General features: G+C 40.0%; 1 protein-coding gene across 1 annotated transcript in view; it reads right to left on the bottom strand.

The window, feature by feature from the left end:
* Positions 1–22,252, bottom strand: part of atmin (ATM interactor) — a 54,768-nt gene extending 32,516 nt beyond the window's left edge. The window contains exon 1 of the mRNA XM_028809824.2: positions 21,976–22,252. Coding sequence (XP_028665657.1) covers positions 21,976–22,203 — 228 coding nt within the window. The 5' untranslated portion in view covers positions 22,204–22,252. The remainder of the gene's footprint in view (positions 1–21,975) is intronic.
* Between the last annotated feature and the right edge of the window lie 1,699 nt (positions 22,253–23,951).

Genomic DNA, 23,951 nt, shown 5'->3' with positions numbered 1-23,951 from the left:
TAATGAAATGTTTTACAAAACATATCAACATATCAAAACATATAAACAACCTCAGATTTCTTAAAACAAGTGTTTGCACAAATACAAACAAAACTTTAAGTCAGAGGTATTTGGAACTGAAAAATATAGTACTGCACCTTAAAATTTATGGCATTACATGAACAATAGGATTCCACCAAACCAAACTCTTTTATAGTGAAGCTGTTAACTTACATTAAATGTAACATTTTTTAACTATTTCTACAGCAAGAATTCATTTTCACAGAACTGAATTCTTTAAGTGCAATCGGTGTCTGAAGCAATATTTTAAAGGAGTTAGTCACATCTAGATTACTTTGTTTTTGCTCCTGAAACTTGGCATCTTTTGGTCTGCACAAGTGCATCAATATCAGGTGTCATGTCCTGACTAGTAGCCAATCTCAGAATGTCATCTAAGTGCTTGTTTGTGAGCCTTGAGCGCAATTTTGTTTTACTGATGTTCATTACTGAGAAAACTTGTTCACAAAGGTAGGTTGTCCCAAAAATGCACAAAATTTTTGCAGCCAGGGCTGTTAATTTGGGGTACCCTGGCAAGAGATATTGATAATATGTGTCCAAGCCCACTGAGGCAAACTTGTCCTTCAAATCTGCATCACATTGCAAATCAATTATCTCTAGTTGGATGTCGACAGGGACATCAGAAGCTTTGACTGTGAAGGGTGAGCGAAAAACTGCAAATTCTTTCTCGAGTTCACCAAAGATCTGAAACCGTTTCTCAAACTCACACAGCAATCCTGCAATCTTGTCTTTATACTGTTTCATGTCAGCATTAATGCCTGCTGCACATACCTCTCTTAGGCAAGGGAAATGTGCAGGGTCACCACTTGACAGCTGTGTCTCCCACAAAGTCAGCTTCAACTTGAATGCACATATGCTGTCATAAAACTGTGTGACAACTTTTTTGCGGCCTTGCAACATTTTGTTCAGAATATTCAAGTGCTCTGTAATATCCACCAGAAATGCAAGGTCCTGCAGCCATTCCTGACATTGTAATTCCATCACTGGATTTCCTTTTTTCTCCATGAATTGTCCGATTTCCTCGCGTAGATCAAAGAAACGCCTCAGCACAGCACCTCTGCTTAACCACCTTACTTCAGTGTAGTATGGCAGGGTATTAGTAACGTGATTGTCACTGAGAAGGCAGTCAAACTGACGATGATTCAGGCCTCTGGCTCGGATGAAATTAACAGTTCGGACAACCACCTCCATGACGTGATCAATGCCTCCTGGTGCAAAATACAGTGAGATGTCCAGAAACCATCTCCTCCATTAGCGGCTTGTACTTTCTCTCTGAATTTTGTCACAACACCTGCTTTTCTTCCGATCATTGATGGCGCGCCATCTGTAGCCAGGCTGATGGCGCGGGACCAGTCCACCCCGACTCTGTCCAGCACGCCAACCACAGAGCCGAAAATGTCCTCAGCTGTTGTGGTGTCACTCATAGGCACCAACTCAAGGAACTCCTCAGTGACGGTCAATGTGTCATCAACTCCATGAATAAATATGGCCAGTTGAGCAACGTCTGTAATGTCAGTGCTCTCATCAATTGCAACAGAAAATGCAAGAAATGACTTGACCTTGTGTTTCAACTGCCTGTCTAAATCAGCCGATAGTTCCGATATCTTCTCTGCCATAGTGTTTCTCGTCAGACTAATGTTGGCAAATGCTTGTCGCTTCTCAGGACACACGAGTTCTGCAGCCTTCATCATGCATCTTTTAACGAACTCACCGTCGGAATATGGCTTTGATGCTAATGCTATTTCGTTAGCAATTACGTAGGTGGCTTTTACTGCTGCTTCACTGACCTCTCGGCTCCGAGTGAAAATTGACTGCTGTTTTCTCAGACCCACCAGCAATTCATTTATCTTCTCTCTCCTCAGTCGTCCTTGCAAGATGTCGTATTTTCCACTATGATGAGTCTCATAGTGGCGCCGAATATTATATTCCTTGAGCACCGACACTTGTTGATTACACACCAAGCACACAGGTTTCCCATTTATCTCTATGAATAAATAGGAAGTGGTCCATTTCTCTTGGAAAACCCTACACTCGGTATCCACTTTTCTCCTTTTTGACAAAGACATTTTGGCTAATGAGGGTGTCAAGGTGAGTAGAAAATAAGGTAGCCTACAGAGTGGCAGAGTTGTTGCTTCTTTTACTCTAATTAAAACAGTGCACCCCTCCCCTTTGACTAACACAGTGCGCCCCTCTCATCTGACTAACACCCTAGCGGATGATTTAGGAATTGCATTTTATTACGAATTTCGAGTTCGTGTCTTTTATTAATTATTTTACTTTCAAAATTCATCCAGTGGGCCGGATTGAACCCCCTAGTGGGCCGGTTTTGGCCCGCGGGCCGTACGTTTGACACCCCTGAACTAAACGATGTTTGCCTTGTCTGTCCAAGTGTTCAAGGGCAAACTTTAGTATTGCCCTAATGTTCCTCCTGGCACATATATCATGTAGATACTGTTTGTACAGCCTCCTTCTAATGGTAAACTCATAGACTTTAATATCAATAGTGGAAAGAGCTACCTATAGTTCTTGTGATGAAATTCTGGGCTTCTTCGAGACTTTTTAGCATCCTGCATTCGGCTCTCAGGCTGATCTTGCTGGGACAGCCTGACTTGTACAAATTGGAAATTATCTGAAATCTTTATTTGTAGACCTTCCAGACAGTGGAATGGTTGATTTCCCATTGAGAGCTTTTTAAAACCTTTCTCAGACTAATATGCATCTAGAACCATCTGTCTGAAAGCCTCAGAGAGCTCTTTTGATTTAGGCATGGTGATGACACTCAATTCAACAACAAACTAAACTAAATGTCTGGGGGTTACATAAGACAGGTTCCTCCAAAATCCTCTTGAATGATGCTCTAATCATTTGATCTGGTGCTCAGGATTCTAATTTTAGGTATCTGAGGTAGTGATAAATGAAAAAGAGTGCTTCCATTTCCCACATGCAAATTTGCGTATATTTAAATTATACTGTTGACTACACAATGTAAATGTGGCATGATGTTTGTTCTGCTATATCACAATTATCTAGAGAAACCATTTAAATGAAGGCCAAACCTTGATATGTCCACTTATGTTTAAAAAAAAAAAAAAAAACATTTCATGGGGTGTACTTTTTCACTTGACTATATATACTTTTGTATAAGAACAGCCTTCAGCAGGGAGGTGACCAAGACCTTATTGGTTACTCAGAGCTTCAGAAGTCCTTAGCTGAGATGACAGAACCAGTCATAGGGATAGCTATCTCATCAGCACTACATCAATCAGGCATTTATAGCGAAATGGATAGACGAAAGCTACTCTTTAGTAAAAAGGAACATGAGCGTGAAGAAAAAGATTTTCTGGTCTGATGAGACAAATACTCAACTCTTTGGATAGAACTCTAAATACTACAACTAGTGAAAACCAGGCAATGCCTACAGTGAAGCGTGGTGGAGGCAATATGCCATGGAGGTGCATCTAAAAGGCAGGGACAAGAAATCAACTCAAGATTCAGTACAGACTGAATGAATGCAACCTGCTTTAGAGTGCACCCAAACTCAGACTGGGGACCTGAACAATATAGCCAAAACAATGCTAGAGTGGCTTCAGCAGATTTCCGATTGCTGTTGAGTGGCCCAACCAAAGTCCAGACTTAAATCCCACAGAATATCTGTGCAGAGACCTAAAGATGGCAGTAGATAAGAGGATTCCTACCACTATAATGAAGCTGGAGAGATCTGCCAGGATGAAGCAGATAAACTGCCTGATTCTAATTGCACAAAGCTTGTACAGACTTACCCAAGAAGACTTGAAGCTGTAACCGGTGCTGAAGTGGCTTCTACAGAGAACTGAATTAAGAATCTGATTATTCACATGAATGGAAGATTTCAGTTGTTTAATTTTAATAAATATGCAAAACATTGTCATTATGGGTTACTGAGTGTAGTTTGATGGGGAAAAAATAGGAAACATACCCATGTAAAACTATATCTACAATACAATATAGTGTGCAGAAAAGGGTCTGAATATTTTCTGAATTCACTGTGTGTGTGTGTGTGTGTATATGTATGTGTGTGAGAGTGAGATCAATACAGACACAGTATTGGTAAACTACAACTATTTTAAAAAGAATCACAATTTTCCACGAAATAAACTAACTGAAAAGTATTAGCCATCCATCACTCTTTATTCCATAACTCATACAGAATGATTTAGAACTTAACATATTTAAAAAAATAAAACAAATGAAAACAGCGCTGACAAAATTATTGGGACCCCTTAGTACTTAAAAGACTTAAACTGTAGTGATCTCAAGTAGACCAATTACTTTAATTGGTATCAAAGATGTCTTCAACTTTACACTATACAGTAATCAGCCACTATTTCAATTCAGAGAATTACTGTTGGGTTATTTTGAGCATCACACTGAATATGACCAAGAGAAGGGAAGGAAGAAAGGAACTGCCAAGCACAGTAAAGGATACATGGCCATTTCCCAAAGGGCCTCATGTTCCTGTGACCACTGTAGCCAATACTATCAAGAAGAATTATGTCAATAGGACCACAGACAATATTCCTGGATATTGGCCACAAAAGAAATTTGATCCCAAATTGAACAGGAGAATAAACCTATACTAATAAAAGGCAAAGCCCTCACTGACTCACTCACTGACTGACTGACTGACTGACTGACTCACTCACTCACTCATCACTGATTGTCCAACTTCCCATGTAGGTGGAAGGCTGAAATTTGGCAGGCTCATTCCTTACAGTTTACTTACAAAAGTTAGGCAGGTTTCATTTCGAAATTCCACGCGTAACGGACATTACTGGAACCTCTTTTTTGTCCATATACTGTAATAGACTGCAGCTCGATGGCCGTGGGAGGCGGAATTGCGTATCACGTCATCACGCCTCCCACGTAATCACGTGAACTGACTGTGAACGCAGTACGTACAAAACAAGGAAGAGCCCCAAAGGGCGTTGAAGAAAACATTCATTACACAATTGAGAAGGCAGCGAAACAATAAGAAGCGAGCGAGTGACGCATCCAAGCATATTCATAAGTGCAGCTACTGCGGAAACAAAGCACGGTGTAAACCGTAAGTTTAAATTAAGTTTATAGAAATGCTCCCACTGCCATTTGCAATACCATATTCGCAACATACAAGTTTAATGAGAAGACACGAGGTATAAACGAGACTTTGGATCACTTTGTAACGGAGTTAAAATTGCTGTAGCGAGAAACTTTTAAGTGCCGGGTCTTAGCTAACATTAAATAAAGCCGTGGACATCACAACATCACACAAGAGAACAGCTCACGTGAACTGACTGAACGCAGCATGAGTGATCACTTCGATGAATCAAACCTGTTCAAAAAACACATTACATAATCGATAATGTAGGAAAAGAATATGAAGCGACTGACGCATAGAGACATTTTCATGAGTGCAGGCACTTCTGAAACAAAGCACCGTGTACACCTAAAGTTTAAATTAAGTTCACAGACCTACAAAAGGTTGCCATTGATTTGAGGCAAGATTGCTTTTCTCCTGTACAACTATACGTTGCATTCTCAGCAGTAAGCTTGCACTGCTTGGTCATATTACAACCGGAGGGCTGAACTGACAATGTGGTATACAAAGAGAACTATAACAATCGTAATAAACAAACAATAAAACAGCGGAGAACCCGTGGATTAAATAAAAAGGCTGCTTCCTTGGCGAAGCAAGGAAAAAGGATGACCTTATATGGCGTTCGTTTATAAAACAGCGGAGAACCTGTGTAAAGGCTGCTTCACAAAAAAACAGCAGAGCGCCTTATATGAGCAGGCAGTCAGCTAAAGAAGGGAATCAATAAATAACTATACAGTAATCCCTCCTCCATCGCGGGGGTTGCGTTCCAGAGCCACCCGCGAAATAAGAAAATCCGCGAAGTAGAAACCATATGTTTATATGGTTATTTTTATATTGTCATGCTTGGGTCACAAATTTGTTCAGAAACACAGGAGGTTGTAGAGAGACAGGAACGTTATTCAAACACTGCAAACAAACATTTGTCTCTTTTTCAAAAGTTTAAACTGTGCTCCATGACAAGACAGAGATGACAGTTCTGTCTCACAATTAAAAGAATGCAAACATATCTTCCTCTTCAAAGGAGTGAAGCAAACAAATCAATAGGGCTGTTTGGCTTTTAAGTATGCAAAGCACCGCGGCACAAAGCTGTTGAAGGCGGCAGCTCACACCCCCTCCGTCAGGAGCAGGGAGGGAGGGAGAGAGAGAGAGACAGAGAAAAACAAACAGTCAAAAATCAATACGTGCCCTTTGAGCTTTTAAGTATGTGAAGCACCGTGCAGCATGTCGCTTCACGAAGCAGCTGCACACAGAAGGTAGCAACGTGAAGATAATCTTTCAGCATTTTTAGACGAGCATCCGTATCGTCTAGGTGTGCGAACAGCCCCCCTGCTCACACCCCCTACGTCAGGATCAGAGAGAGTCAGCGCAAGAGAGAGAGAGAAAAGTAAGTTGGGTAGCTTCTCAGCCATCTGCCAATAGCGTCCCTTGTATGAAATCAACTGGGCAAACCAACTGAGGAAGCATGTAGCAGAAATTAAAAGACCCACTGTCCGCAGAAATCCACGAACCAGCAAAAAATCCGCGTTATATATTTAAATATGCTTACATATAAAATCCGCGATGGAGTGAAGCCGCGAAAGGCGAAGCGCGATATAGCGAGGGATTACTGTAATCGTAATAAACGAACAAAAAATAGTGGAGAATCCGCGGATTACATAAAGGAAATGAGTACCTGAACAGAAAAGTGAGTCTCAAATAGCTACACAATAACTATAACAATCGTAATAAACGAACAATAAAACAATACAGAACCGCTGAGCAAGGAGAAAGGACAGCCTTATATGGCGTTCGTTTATAATACAGCGGAGAGGCTGTGTAAAGGCAGCTTCACAAAAAAACAGATCCTTAACAAATTGTTATTGCTATATTTTCCCTCAATTTAAAAAGGTTTTCTTTTCTTCTTAATAAAAATTTAAAAGCAGTACTTCGCCGCTGCGAAGCACACAGATTTGGCTATCTATATATGTGAATGTATGTATGTATACATGTATGTCTATATATGTAGATATGTATATATATATGTAGATATGTAAATATGTATATGTATATATATGTGTCTGTATGTGTATATATGTGTGTATGTATGCGTGTATATATATATATGTGTGTGTGTGTGTGTATGTATGCGTGTATATATGTATGTATGTGTGTGTATATATATATATATATATATTATACAGATATATATATATATATATATATATATATATATTTACATAACCTCTTTAAACACACTACTCCTCCACTGCGAAGCGCGGGTATTTTGCTAGTCAAATGATAAATAAAGGGTCAAGGAATGCATCAAGGAAGATTGAAACTGACATCCAAGATCAATGTACAACAGTTTCAAGTCACATCATCTGTCACTGTCTGAACAGAAGTAAACTCCATGGCAGAAGACGCAGGAAACCCAACCTTTAAAAAAAGAGACATAAAAAGCCCAACTGGAGTTTGATATAAAGCATTGTAAACGCCACACGGGCTGGACAGGCATACCGACCAGAAGTGGGGAGGAGAAGAGGCACAGAAAGGATGGATGGACAGCTCACCGGAAGTGGAAGATATTGCTGGGGACTTTCTACTCCCCCAGCACACTAGATGGCAGCAGCTATCGGTGCCCAGTAGGGAGCCAGCAGGGCATGCCAGGAGATGTAGTCCGGCAAACCAGCCCTGCTGGGGTCAGTGGGTGCCGCAAGAGGGTGCTGCAGGGAGACATTCTCCCTGCAGTATGGGACTTCCACATGAACCGGAAGTACTTTCAAAGGGTAGCAGCCTGGGCACTGGAAGTACTCCCGGGTCCTTAATAAAAGGGACTGCTCTCCTTTACTTAGACGAGTCGGAACTGGGAGAACAAACAGCAACACTCAAATGGAGGAGGGTAGTGTGGTGGTGAGATGTGAATTGTGGAGAAAGATAAATATTCTGTGCTTGTGTTACATTGGAGGTATTGTGGTGAATAAAAAACATCCTTTATTTGAACTCAGAACTCGTGTTGGGGTTTGGGGCTTGCCAACGCCCTGGTTTCTATCACAGCATGTTGATCAGTCACGGTCCTACTGGGAGAATATATGTGAGCTACCAAAACAAAAACATCTACAAAGAATAAACCAATAGCCCTACTGTAAAATATGGAGATGGTTAATTACGGGGTTGCTGTGCTGCCTCTGACACTGGGTGCCTTGAATCTTTGCCGGGCACAAAGAAATATTAAAATTAAATCTTACAACTTGGGCATTTTGGAGAAAAACATACTGGCCATTGCCAGAAATGTCTCCCTTAATTGAAGATCATGGGTACTCCAGCAGGACAATGACAAAATATACACCTAAAAGCACCCAGGAATGGCTGACAAGAAAACAATGTAATTTTCTGAAGTTACCTCCTATAAGCCCTGATCTGAATCCAATTAAACATCAATGGAAAGAGCTGAATCTATAGTTGATAGAAAGAAGCCAGACGACTCAAGAAGCCAGACTCCTCAAGAGAACTGGTGGAGTTTGTTCATGAAAAGTGAGAGATTACCAGTGTAGGAATCTCATTTCGAGCTACAGATATCACTTGATTGCAGTTATTGCCTCAAAAGGGTATGGCATAAAAATATTAGATTAGGGTTCAACTAATTTTGTCATGTCATTTTTATAAATAACACTTATATCAAAATCAAATGGTCTGCTATATGGAATAGATAACACAGGATGATAAATACGCTTGTCAGTTTCAACTTATTTCATGAAAAATTGAGATTCCTTTTTAAATAGTGGCAGGGAACCAATACTTTTGGTCATGTCTGTATATCCAAAGAGATGTACCTGAATGGGGAAATATACAGTATATAAACAAAAAAGGCATATCAACAATTATATAATCTCAAAATATTTATTTAAGCTGAATAAACTGAATGCAGCACTGAAACCAGCATTAGTGGAAATCTGAAACTGTGATATATATCTCAGCTGGATATATATTCTGCCTCTGACTAGACAGAGAAAGTGCTACTTTGAACACAAGCATGCTGACATTTTATAATAAGTAATGTATCGTGTTCATAAAAAGTAGGCCATTTTTGGACCCTGTTTTGTGCAGAAACTTACACCTAAGAGTAAACAAATTGTGGTCTTCAGCAAAAATTTTTAGCCAACTCCAGGGGTTCATACACTCAACAGGATACAAGTTAAAGTTACTCCTTTTCACAAAATTTTGAAAAAATTTGGATCAGTAATATAGGCTTAGGAAGGGTCATATAATATTTTGTGGATCAAGATGATCAAAAATATGACAATGTTTTTGGTAATTTATTTCTTCAAACAAAAGCATGTGGGGTATCGTTTTAGAAAATGAAGATTTTTATTTCATATCCATTATGAAACTAGTCCTTTATGGGCCTCTATCAAAGGAAAAAAATGATAAATTCCTATTAGAATTGAGAATATTTAGATTTTATATATTATGGGGTAAACATTTAAAGTGAAGGACACATTTTAATAATTGATACAACTATTCTTATTTATTATGCACTTCCATTTCATGAAGTAAACCATTACATTTCTTATGCACATTCCAAATTAGGGCGGTTTTACATTGAAAAGCTTACAGAAGTGACAATTTTAACGGGAAGAAACAAATGGGAAATCGGTTTTCATCTCCTGAATTCCCTTAATATGATCTAGTAACACATTCCATTTCAAATGCCACCAGTTTCATCCTAGTGTTTGCCTCACCCTGAAAATTAAAAGTGTGGTGCTGAACATTTTTTTTAACAGTAGATCATGATTTACGCTAAAGCTTCTTCCCCGAACTGTCAGCTTTGTGTATAAATGAAAGTAAGCAGCAGCAAAGAACTGTTTAGACACCTAACTTAAAAAAGTGCTCTTTACTAGGATGTGATTTACAGTAACTTATACACTGCATACAGTATAAAAAATAAATTAGTATCTATGGGTGGACATAAAAGACAACTGAGTTGTGCAATCATGAAAAAAACAGTTTAAATGTCTACATTCCAATTTCAAAATGGCTATAACAGGGCTGCAGTCATTAGTGGTGTTACCTTACTCACAGCATCTGAGATTTGAATTCTCCACTTGGTCACAGACTACGGAAAGTCTATGCAATTTGCCAATAATCACGTGACTTTTACTCGAAGTATAGGTTCGGTTAACTAATGATTCCAAATCGACCACGTACAAGTCTGAGTCCTGCGATGATGGGTCTGTTAAAAGGGTGTTTCTGGCCTTGTACTTAGTGCTATCAGGAGAGAGATGCTACAGGTCCCTGTCACCCTGAATTAGAATACTTGGACTTGATAACAGAACAGTGATTCTTTAAATACTTGCAAACTTAATTTTAAATCAAATTCACAGAGCCTATAGGGAAGAAAACTTACCCAGTCAATGATAAGAAATTACACTGCATACTGAACTGGCTTTTGTTCTGTAGATGCCACGGAGGCACTTTTCGATTCCTCTACTGCCTCATGGAGCTTGCATTCAAATCTCATGCTTGTTCACTGCCTCTGTGGAATACGCACCTCCTTCCGGGCCTCTCGCTTAACTCTCTTATCCCAAAAATGTGTGTATTAGGATACTTGGCAATTCTAAATTATAAACTGGGACTGTGTGACCATCTGATCCTTCACCAACTAGAGTGCACATTCAAGGAATATTTCTGTCTTTAACCTAATGCTGCAGGGACAGGCTCCTGCATCCCATGACCTTGAATTGGGAAGAAAAACAAAAAGCAAAATAGGAATGTATTTTGAATGTACAGTAATCCCTCCTCCATCGCGGGGGTTGCGTTCCAGAGCCACCCACGAAATAAGAAAATCCGCGAAGTAGAAACCATATGTTTATATGGTTATTTTTATATTGTCATGCTTGGGTCACAGATTTGAGCAGAAACACAGGAGGTTGTAGAGAGACAGGAATGTTATTCAAACACTGCAAATAAACATTTGTCTCTTTTTCAAAAGTTTAAACTGTGCTCCATGACAAGGCAGAGATCACAGTTCTGTCTCACAATTAAAAGAATGCAAACATATCTTCCTCTTCAAAGGAGTGCGTGTCAGGAGCACAGACTGTCAAACAGAGAGGAAAGCAAACAAATCAATAGGGCTGTTTGGCTTTTAAGTATGCGAAGCACCGGTACAAAGCTGTTGAAGGTGGCAGCTCACACCCCCTCCGTCAGGAGCAGGGAGAGGGAGAGAGAGAGAGAGAGAGAGAGAGAGAGAGAGAAAAACAGTCAAAAATCAATACGTGCCCTTTGAGCTTTTAAGTATGTGAAGCACCGTGCAGCATGTCGCTTCACGAAGCAGCTGCACACAGAAGGTAGCAACGTGAAGATAATCTTTCAGCATTTTTAGACGAGCATCCGTATCGTCTAGGTGTGCGAACAGCCCCCCTGCTCACACCCCCTACGTCAGGATCAGAGAAAGTCAGCACAAGAGAGAGAGAGAGAGAGAGAGAAAAGTAAGTTGGGTAGCTTCTCAGCCATCTGCCAATAGCGTCCCTTGTATGAAATCAACTGGGCAAACCAACTGAGGAAGCATGTACCAGAAATTAAAAGACCCATTGTCCTCAGAAATCCGCGAACCAGCAAAAAATCCGCGATATACATTTAAATATGCTTACATATAAAATCCGCGATAGAGTGAAGCCGCGAAAGGCGAAGCACGATATAGCGAGGGATCACTGTAGATGCATCTTGTTCGGACAAGCTTGGAAAGAATAGGCTATGGATATTCAACCAAAGTTTCAATGTTAACATTTCAGAACCACCAATGCCAATCCTATTTTGATTTTACAATATTCTTAACTGTAAATTAATATTCAGCCCCAGAATGTGTTGGAAAATAACATTCTCAAGATACACTTCAACATATATATTTTACATATATCATTTAAAACAAAATTAAAAATACATATTGCATATTAACTATGAATTGTATGAAACATGGGATATGTCTATCGCTATACTTATTTTAAAACATGGACATCAGTCTAGGAAGAAATAATTAGTGGCTTTACTTGTGTATCATTACCTGTACCAGTAAGAATTATTACATGTCACCCAACAGCTGTATTTTCTTGGCACTACTGTGAGCCAACACTGCTAACTTAGCGATGTTGGCACTGCACCACAATTCCTTACAGAGCCACACATTCTATAGTCAGTAGGGGCAGCTGGAATCTCTATGTGCTGGGGTGCTGTTGTAAATGGTAGAAGACCTCCCTTTTTCAGGATTCAGGGGGACCGGTTTTTTGCTAGACGTCAAAATTCAAATGGAGCTTTCACATGCTAAAAATAATTGCACTTTGTGGTTAAAATGGACCACAGCTTAGTTCAGTGCACATTCAACTGCAATGAAAGTATGTCCTTCAAGCCCAATAAATGGTAATTTAATAAGTCATCCAAATTAGCCTCTAATTTAAAGATTGACTGATTACAATGGGTGTCTTCTCTAAGGAAACGTATTAGGGCCAAGGTGAAAAACAAATACGGACACAGTTAACTATATGTTGAGATTAAAGTCGACATGTTGACTTCATTCTCGTAGAACATTATAAACTAAACTTCTTCTTAAAATGAATATTTAATTCACTAGATTTTCTCAAACCCTGTCATAAATTATGTAGCGCATGAAATGCTTTGTGTTAAGCGTTCCCCACGCCATGTTAATCACTGCGTGCTTCTTAAACTGATTTCCTCTGCACTAAGAGGAGGCGCAAGCAGTGATCACCACACAGAATACAATAATTTTTATGACATTTCTGCACACTGAACATTTACAATGCTAAGATAAATACTTGATATCATTTTCATGATGAAATGCATTAAAGCATGTACTAATCATGTGGGGGTACAGTGGCGTAGAGGTTGCACTGCTGCCTGGCAGCAAGGGTATCCCGGGTGTCACCAATCCACTGCAGGTGATTCAAAATGCAAGGGCCTGTCTGGTGTTAAACCAGCTGAGGTCAGGTATGTACCTCTGCTGGCAGGAGCCGAATATCGAGAAGGAAGGGACACACTTGACAAGTTGGATGAACTTTTCAAAATAAAAGTTTGTCACACATGAAGGTGACAAAATTAAAGTTTGTCATGAATATTCTCAAGTTTTCACGGCATATCCTTTCTATTATAAAAAAAAAAAAAAATCTTGGAAGACGACGAGATTTTCTCAGAGAGACACTTTCACGTCCCATGAGACGAGAACTTTTTGCCAAGAGATTTAACCACGCCCGGGCCAGAAACAAAAGACAAAGAGTAGATGACAAAGTAGAACACCATAAAGAGCAGGTTAGAGATAATGGAAGTATGAATATTCGAAAGTCTCAAAAAAAGGATAGTAAAGATCACATTAGCGCAAACAAATGGAAATTATTACTCTGTGAAATAATAAAATAACGAAAAGAGATTGAATATATTGTTCAGATTTAAACTTTAAGTCGGAGACTTATAGATCGTCTAATTTGTGTTGCCATCAGGGAAAAGTAGTGTTTCTTCCCAATGAAGAGGCGTATCCGCGAGAATTTAAAAATTTGTTGTTTGGTGAAAGTGAAATCCCGTGAGAGAAAATTTCAAGCCCCGCGAGACAAGAGCTTATGCAAAAAGATTTGGAAAAGTCCTGCCCAAATAACCACACACACACGGTTCAATCATTTCTCATTTGTGTGAATGCTATTGTCAGACACATTTCTTGTAGACAGAAAGAAACAATATTTACTCACGGGCAGTTATACATTGTGTTATCACGATGCAATTCCAAACACTGAATCAAAATTCAATGCAATACTGACAAAAGGTAAAAGCGAAAAGAGATTGAATAAATACACATTGGTGATATGACAGAAGTATACAGAAATTGTTTGGCTTTAAATTTTAGGCCGGAGACGTGTAGATTCATGTTGCCATCAGGGAAAAGTAGTGTTTCTTCCCAATGAAGACGCCTATCTGTGAGAATTAAAAGTTTTGTTGTTTGGTGAAAGTGAAATCCACATACGTGAGCGACAGAGATGTGAAGTTGCTGGCGCGTAGCACAGGCGTGGGGGTTGGCGAGTGAAGCCCTCTAGTGTTATATATACAGTTAGGTCCATAAATATTTGGACAGAGACAACTTTTTTCTAATTTTCGTTCTGTACATTACCACAATGAATTTTAAATGAAACAACTCAGATGCAGTTGGAAGTGCAGACTTTCAGCTTTATTTCAGTGGGGTGAACAAAACGATTGCATAAAAATGTGAGGCAACTAAAGCATTTTTTGAACACAATCCCTTCATTTCAGGGGCTCAAAAGTAATTGGCCAAATGAAATAACTGGAAATAAAATGTTAATTTCTAATACTTGGTTGAAAACCCTTTGCTGGCAATGACAGCCTGAAGTCTTGAACATCACCAGATGCTGGGTTTCCTCCTTTTTAATGCTCTGCCAGGCCTTTACTGCAGCGGCTTTCAGTTGCCGTTTGTTTGTGGGCCTTTCTGTCTGAAGTTTAGTCTTCAACAAGTGAAATGCATGCTCAATTGGGTTAAGATCAGGTGACTGACTTGGCCATTCAAGAATTCTCCACTTCTTTGCTTTAATAAACTCCTGGGTTGCTTTGGCTGTATGTTTTGGGTCATTGTCCATCTGTATCATGAAACACCGCCCAATCAATTTGACTGCATTTAGCTGGATTTGAGCAGACAGTATGTCTCTGAACACCTCAGAATTCATTCAGCTGCTTCTGTCTTGTGTCACATCATTGATAAACACTAGTGTCCCAGAGCCACTGGCAGCCATGCACGCCCAAGCCATCACACTGCCTCCACCGTGTTTTACAGATGATGTGGTATGCTTTGGATAATGAGCTGTTCCACGCCTTCTCCATACTTTTTTCTTGCCATCATTCTGGTAGCGGTTGATCTTGGTTTCATCTGTCCAAAGAATGTTTTTCCAGAACTGTGCTGGCTTTTTTTAGATGTTCTTTTAGAAGTCCAATCTAGCCTTTCTATTCTTGAGGCTTGCACCTTGCAGTGCACCCTCTGTATTTACTTTCATGCAGTCTTCTCTTTATGGTAGACTTGGATATTGATACGCCTACCCCCTGGAGAGTGTTGTTCACTTGGTTGGCTGTTGTGAAGGGGTTTCTCTTCACCATGGAAATGATTCTGCGATCATCCACCACTGTTGTCTTCTTTGGAGGTCCAGGGGCCTCATGTATAAACGGTGCGTACGCACAGAAATGTTGCATACGAACCTTTCCACGCTCAAATCGCAATGTATAAAACCTAAACTTGGTGTAAAGCCACGCACATTTCCACGGTAACTCATACCTTGGCGTACGCAATTTCTCCGCTCGGTTTTGCAGACTGGCGGCACCCAGCGTCAAAGCAGTGCTACTGTTCCTGTGTGGTTACCCTTTCTTAGATCCACATCCACGGCGGCGGCTTTATCAAATACACTGAAATTAACCGCATATCGTTCATAAATTTAATGCATCCGATTGTAATTAACCTGTAACAATATAATGGTCCACAGAATGGTCAAACTACTGTTCCTGTGTGCTCATCCTTTCTTTCTTAGCTCCACATTCCTGACGCTGCTTTATAAATACACTGAAATTAACTGCATATTGTTTATTAGTGTAATGCATCTGATCGTAATTAACCTGTAGCAATATAATGGGCCAGGGAATAGCCATAGTATTCCAAATACCATAACTGCTTTAGCGTTGTTACGCTCACTGCATCTTGTTCTTCTTTTTGCTGTTCCCGTTAAGGGTTGCCACTGCGGATCATCTTTTTCCATATTACTCTCACTGCACCACTCGGAGTATTTATATCACTGTATCTGAGTGTGAATCACAGCAGCAGATGATCGGAAAGAGAATTATCGGTATACAGTTTCAAGTACACACTATCTCAACCACGGCAAAAAGCGTCAAAGCCTTTCCTGTACGGACCTCGCGTTTCAGAAACAGTTTCATCCCAAGAACTATAAATGCACTCAATCAGTCCATCAAGTGCTCCTTGTAGAACTGTTTGTACTTATAAGTTCAATCACCTCACTGTAAACTTACACTACAGTTATAATATTGCACAACCTGCGCTACTTTATAAAGCGCGTATGATGACAATATCATTTTTAAGATGAAATGCAGAAAAATATGTTGCTTATAGTATACAGATAAAACTTTAACTTCATTTAAATAATCTGTATTGTTAATAATTAAACATGTGAGGACACGGTGCCGCAGCGTATAGCTAGTTCAAGGATAGCTCCTGCCTTGCGCTGTATTCTTGCTGGTGCTGACGCGACACTGGAAGGATAGATGAATAGTATAATTAAACATGTACTACGAAGATATTTCAATGTTCCTTAAAAGTTTTGAAGAATCGGAGTTCTAAGCTTACAAATGGCTTAACGTCTATTACAGAGCTGATTGTGTGGCGATTGGAGAAAGAAAAGTATGGACAGGAATTGGAGGTTAGTACGTTTGAAAGAGACAGTACTTCTGTAATAAATTATTTCATCGAAGGTCGCACATGGTGCAGCAAGCCTCTTGCGTGAGATATGAACAATCACTGCGACACCGTGTTCCCATGTTTAATAACATGCTTTCATTCCTATCATCATGAAAATGATATCACGTATACATCTCAGTATTTTAATTATTCAGAGAGCTGTAATATCTCGAATGTAATGCATTCTGTGTCCTGTCGGAGAAAGAGAAAGAACAGAAGCACCGTAGTGATTCACGCACATAGAGCACATAGAAGATCAAACACAGAACAAAGCATTTAACATGCTACTTGAGAAACTAGTAAAATAAACGATTTTAAGATGAAGTTTATGATGTTCTACTTTAATGGCAAACAAAATAAACTACGTGATTAAAGTGGAAATTTCGAGATTAAAGTTGACATTTCGTGCTTTTTTCCCAGTGTGCCTATGTTTTTGTTTGTACCCTAATACGCTTTCATATGACACTCAGACGGTGGGCTACGACTTGCCTTTTCACGGCGACTTTGATATGTGATTTCTTTTTTATTTCGGGCACTGTGCGACTTTGTGAATTTGATCTTTCGAGTTTTTCCGACACTCTGTCACTCGATCAACTTTCTTTTGTTGATTATACCACTGTTTAAACCAACAAATAGTACGTTTTTCCTTTGCCTCCACTTGGTATTCGCTGAAATTCTTATATTTTCCCCTGTGCTTTTCCCATTGTCTTTTCACAGAAGGCTATTTATATTGATTTGCATATTCAAAGAGGCGTAATTCTGGCAGGAGTTGGGGCGGGACAGAAGGCGCGTGCACGTGCGTTACTTTTCACGCTGATCGGGATTTATGTAGTGGAAGAACGTGAAAGTATGCGTGCGCACAGATTCCTGCATCTGGATTTTTCTGTGCGTACGCACAATCCTGCTTTTGTGCTTACGCCATGTTATAGTGTGAATTCTATGCACGGCGTTATACATGAGGCCCCAGGTCTTTTTGCGTTGCTGAGTTCACCAGTGCTTGCTTTCTTTCTCAGGATGTACCAAACTGTAGATTTTGCCACTCATAATACAGTAATCCCTCGCTATATATCGCTTCGACTTTCGCGGCTTCACTCTATCGCGGATTTTATATGTAAGCATATTTAAATATATATCGCAGATTTTTTGCTGGTTCGCGGATTTCTGTGGACAATGGGTCTTTTAATTTCTGGTGCATGCTTCCTCAGTTGGCTTGCCCAGTTGATTTCATACAAGGGACGCTATTGGCAGATGGCTGAGAAGCTTCCCAACCAGAGCGCATATTACGTATTAAACTCTTCAAATATATTGTGAGCACGGGGGCTGTTCGCACCCCTAGAGGATACAGCCGCTCCTCAAAAAACGCTTAAAGATTACCTTCACATTGCTGCCATCCTTGCTGGGCTTACATGTGGCTGCTTTGTCAAGCGATATGCTTCCCGCACGGTGCTTCGCATACTTAAAAGATCAAACAGCACATATTGATTTTTGATTGTTTACTTTTCTCTCTCTCTTGCTCCGACATTCTCTGCTCCTGACGGAGGGGGTGTGAGCAGGGGGGCTGTTCACACCCCTAGACGATACGGTCGCTCGTCTAAAAATGCTGAAAGATTATCTTCACATTGCTCCCTTCCGTGCAGCTGCTTTGTCAAGCGACATGCTTCCCGCACGGTGCTTTGCATACTTAAAAGCTTGAATGGCACGTATTGATTTTTGATTGTTTGTTTTTCTTCGGCTCTCTCACTCTCTCTGCTCCTGACGGAGGGGCTGTTCGCACACTGGCCTAGAGGATACGGACGCTCCTCTAAAAAATGCTGAAAGACTACCTTCACATTGCTCCCTTCCTTGCAGCTGCTTTGTCCGGCGGTGCTTTGCATACTTAAAAGCCAAACAGCCCTATTGATTTTTGATTGTTTGCTTTTTTTTCTCTCTCTCTCTCTGACATTCTCTGCTCCTGACACACACTCCTTTGAAGAGGAAGATATGTTTGCATTCTTTTAATTGTGAGACGGAACAGTCATCTCTGTCTTGTCATGGAGCACAGTATAAACTTTTGAAAAAGAGACAAATGTTTGTTTGCAGTGTTTGAATAAAGTTCCTGTCTCTCTACAACCTCCTGTGTTTCTGTGCAAATCTGTGACCCAAGCATGACAATATAAAAATAACCATATAAACATATGGTTTCTACTTCGTGGATTTTCACCTTTCGCAGAGGGTTCTGGAACGCAACCCCCGCGATCGAGGAGGGATTACTGTATTGTAGCAATTTCTCGGATGGGTTTTTTCTGTTTTCGCAGCTTAAGGATGGCTTCTTTCACCTGCATGGAGAGCTCCTTTGACCGCATGTTGTCTGTTGACAGCAAAATCTTCCACATGCAAGCACCACACCTCAAATCAACCCCAGGCCTTTTATCTGCTTAACTGATAATGACATAACGACGGACTTGCCCACACCTGCCCATGAAATAGCCTTTGAGTCAATTGTCCAATTACTTTTGAGCCCCTGAAATGAAGGGATTGTGTTCAAAAAATGCTTTAGTTGCCTCACATTATGCATTCGTTTTGTTCACCCCACTGAATTAAAGCTGAAAATCTGCACTTCAACTGCATCTGAGTTGTTTCATTTAAAATTCATTGTAGTAATGTACAGAACCAAAATTAGAAAAAAGTTGTCTCTGTCCAAATATTTATGGACCTAACTGTAATAAGGAAAATATACAATCCTCTTTAATAAAATCCCTGTGTGCGTCCAGGTGTCCGTGTGTGTGTGTGTCTTCTGGTGAAGTACGCATGCGCGGGGCATGGTGCAATACGCAATATTACTGTCAGAGAAAGTTACAGGTGTTTTACGGAAATACAAACCAGTATTACTGTGAGAGGAAATTAAAGGTACACAATACAGTAACGCATTATTACAGCCACATACAAGCCAGTATTACTGTCAGAGGAGATTAAAGGCATATTGCCGACGCACACACCTGTATTACCGCCAAAGAAAATTAAAGGTATATTACGGGCGTACAAGTCAGTGGACGCACAAGACAGTATTACTGTCACAGAAAATTAAACACACACAATACACGGCAGCAGCCCACAAAGAAGGGTCAGCTCAGCAAGTAAACATCAACAAAAGAAAGGCTGAAAGAAAGAAAAATACAACCAACAAAAAGAATGAGGTCAAAGTCCCTTGCCAATTAATACAGACTGTTCCTACTAATGTTTTATGCACTACTGTTCTAGCGCCCGTTATTGTAACGGGCTAAATGACTAGTTTAAGTATAAAGTTTAAACAGAGGTGACAGGATACACTGCAAAGAGTTAAGCCATGTTCCCAAAACACAAACCATGACAAAGAACAGCGAGCCTAAGATCCACAACAAGATCTTTAATGTCACCCCCTTCCAGACTGTATTTTACAAAGGCCAGTTCAGATAGTTCCAATTAAATTGGACAATAAATTAAGCCTAGCAGACAGGATAGAAAGGTGCAAGTTATTGCAAACCTTATCTTGTGAAAGCAGATTTACATAAATTCCTTCTCTCTGGTTTGGAAACTGCATTTCCTCTGACCACAAGGTCCTACAACGGATAGTGCACACAACAGAAAAGCGTTCTACTTGCAAAGCCTATATGGCATTGGGAAGGGTCGCTCCTATCCTTCCCACAGCCCCTTTGTCTTACTTCCATTCAAACCACTCCTGCCAGGTTGTGCAACAGCTTCTACCCCTTGTCTGTCTGGAATCTGAACTCTTTGCTGTCCACCTTCCCTCTGACTTGCTTCTAGTAGTTGATCTGAATGATATACCACAACACTACATCTGTTACTATTGTGTCTTAGTGTCAGTTATTATTCTATTATTAAGTATCTCAGTTTTTTTAATCTATACATGAATTAATCAATTTAGTATAGCATGATATAGCTTATGTATAGTACACTTTCTTAATTGTCCTGTGCTTATCCTGGTTTTATGTTAGACTGAATGTGTTCTATTTGATTGTGTATATATTGCACTCCACATTTCGTTCCACTTTATGCTGTAATACTGTGTATGGATGACATGACAAAGTCACTCCTACTCGGCATTCGTCTCTTTGCTGCAGCGATATCCTTTCTCGCCGACTTTCAGCACGTACTCAAATCAAAATACTTGTTGACAGAGTAGTCACTGTGGGCAGCACTTACATCTATGGAGACACTTGGGAGCTCCAACGCTACTTCTCGACTAGATAGATAGATAGATAGATACTTTATTAATCCCAATGGGAATGAAATGCATCTGGTGATGCCACCCGTATGTCATGAAATCTCACTCCAGACTCTTTTTCACTTGTAGCTGCTGCTGCCTACCACTGCTCAAAAAGCTGACGCCCTCAGTATGTTTAAGAAGCGTTTGACGACTCTGGTTTGGTGAATTTCTAACAGAACTGTTAAGGCTTTGCAACATACCAGGTGTAACTAGTTTGTATTTTGCTCTTAGCTCTTCACTTGTGACGATTAATTTCTTACCCGTTGTCATGTAACGCTTATTCTCAAACAATCCCCCGGGCTGATTTACTCGATTTTGATGACCTCTTTTGTAAGTTGCTTTGGATAAAAGCGTCTGCTAAGCAAACCAGTGTAAATATAATTAAATATGTTGGTTGAAACATTTTACTATAAACTGACAAAATGTAACACAAAAACCAAAATTAATTCATTCTTTCATTCATTTTCCGTGCCTGATCACGATACAGGCATTGTTTATCTGTACTAAGGCTTTAGCGGCCCAAGTTACTCTCACGCCGATAAAGTTACTTCGGATTTCCAAACACGGGCTGGAATGGCGATACCAAAAACGAGCTACCTCCTTAAAAACTAAAAGTGGAGTCTGAAAAGGCACGTAAAATCATTATAGGTACATTCTTGGAGATTTTCTTAACGAATGAGAGCTTTGTCGCAGCACGCCACTTGTCTCTAGGGTACCCGGCGTATTCCTTTCCGACCTTGCTCTCTTTCTCTGGACTCGTCGTACAACTAGCTGAACTACTAAACGACTCCTGCTTTTAGCGCACTGCCTGCCTAACCTACAGAAAGCCCAAAAGCCACAAAACCTCAAAAAGCTGACACCGTATTTAACATTCTTTACGACAAATCATCACCTTTCACTGTACGTTTTATATAAGGGCTCTAGTAGTGTATGTGAGAAACTTACATAAACACGAAAATCCTGAAACGTTTTAAAACAGCCAACTTCCCGCTTAGTATTTTATTTTTAAACCGCCCATTCTCTGGAAAATTAATAAAGCAAAGAGAAGGACGCTGCCGTTACCTGAATCCGGTGTGACTTCAGGAGGTGCATACTGAGGGCTGGGGTGTTCGGGAGGATCTTGCCACATCCCTCCACAGTACACAGAATATTTGTCCGGACCTCTTTGGTCAGTTCCGTAATTGAAGGCTTGATAACCTCTCTCCCTTGGCTAACAACGCCAAGTGAGCTTACATGGCTGGTGTCACTGCGGCAGAGTGAAACTCCTCCGCCTGCAGCAGGGGCAGCCATGTTTCTGTTGTCAAGCGAGTCAACCCAGCAAACAGCAACGACGCAGCGCGCTCACTTCCGACAAAATCCATGAGCGCGCGAGAACCTGCGCGTGCACGCGCGCGCGCCTACCTAAACCCCCATCTTCTTTTACCTTTCCGCAAGAACTCCTCTGAATTTTTCAAAATGCGTTTCATACCATCCGTCCACCACTTATCTATTTCAGAGTTGTTCAAGGAAGATAGCTTTGTGAGCACCTTTTAAACTCATGCAAATCTGGCCAGAATGGGATGAGAGTGTAAAACAGCAGCCTATCATCCCGATCATTCAAAATGTGGGATGTGGGTGGTGTTATCTGCATTTGAGGGGTGGAGAGTTCAATATATATTAGGCAGTTGTTGGTTGGTTCGTTTGCTGGTTATTCGTGATTCGATTCATTTCGTTCAGTTCACCAAAATGATTGAAATCACTGATACGGTCACTTCAAAAACAACAATATACAGTGTGTGTGTATATATATATATATATATATATATATATATATATATATCTGTGTTGGCTGGGATTGGCTCCAGCGGACCCCCGTGACCCTGTTTGGATTCAGCGGGTTGGACAATGGATGGATGGATGGATATATATATATATATATATATATATATATATATATATATATATATATATATATATATATCTAGAATAGTATAACAGTGTAACAACTTTTATCACAAAACAGTATAAACAATATAAAAAGCAAACAACAAAATAAGTAAATTACATATAATCTACTCTCTCTATATACAATCCTAAACCTAAAAGTGCAACGATTTTGTGCAACGATTTTATGTGACGTTTTTATGTCACGTTTTTTGTCATGCTTTAAATCGGGCTTATTTTAAAACCTATATATATATATGTTTGGTATCATTCTTTTCAGAATTTATCGAACTTTAATGTGATGTTGATGTTAGATTTTCAGATTCTTGTTCTGTTTTTAAATTCTAAACTAAAAAAATCAAGAACTCACATCCTGCGAGATGAGACTTTGTGCCAAGAGATTTAACCAGCCAGAAATAAAAAACAAAGAGTAAGACAGCTGCTGTGCAGGCTTTTAAATACTCAAAGCACTGCGCGAGATGCAGATCACTCAGGGGCAAAAAAAACTGTATTTGTTTCCCATTGTATCACTGTTTAAGTGGGGGTTTTGGAGGAGCGATCACATCTCCTTCACAATGTGAGTGGTTGGTTATGGGGATTACTTTGGGGTTGGCTGAAGCGAGGAGGGGGGAACCCCCTAGTAAGAATAATAACTATAATAATTCTCTTTATTGCATTCTGACAATAAAAAAAATTAAACATAAATAGAAACAATTGTGCAATTAGAACCTTAGATTAGTGCACACATCACAATAAACTTTCTGATGCAATGTCCCATAAATGATTATCAGTCAACTGAACCAAGATTCAATGTACTGTCCGTAGTTCGTTCCTCCCCTTTCAGTAAACATATTGATTCTTTTGTTGAACTAGTTCAGTGTACTGTCCTGTGAATCTCTTGTCAGCAGTTCATGAACGAACTTGCAATGGTTCTCCAGATCAGTTGGTGGCATACTGGTTCATTCAGGTAGTCAGTGTACATACTGCGATGGTCACAGTTACTCAGTCAGAGTGAACCGATCAATGGGAGGTGCTTGGTGTCATCTACCAAGTCAGTCATTAACGAGTTGTAGTTATGACCACTTTGCTGAAACAGTTTATTTATTTAGGTTATT

This window comes from Erpetoichthys calabaricus, chromosome 9 (assembly GCF_900747795.2).
Source record: "Erpetoichthys calabaricus chromosome 9, fErpCal1.3, whole genome shotgun sequence".
Classification (NCBI taxonomy): Eukaryota; Metazoa; Chordata; class Cladistia; order Polypteriformes; family Polypteridae; genus Erpetoichthys; species Erpetoichthys calabaricus.
This window is presented reverse-complemented; position numbering and strand designations above follow the sequence as displayed.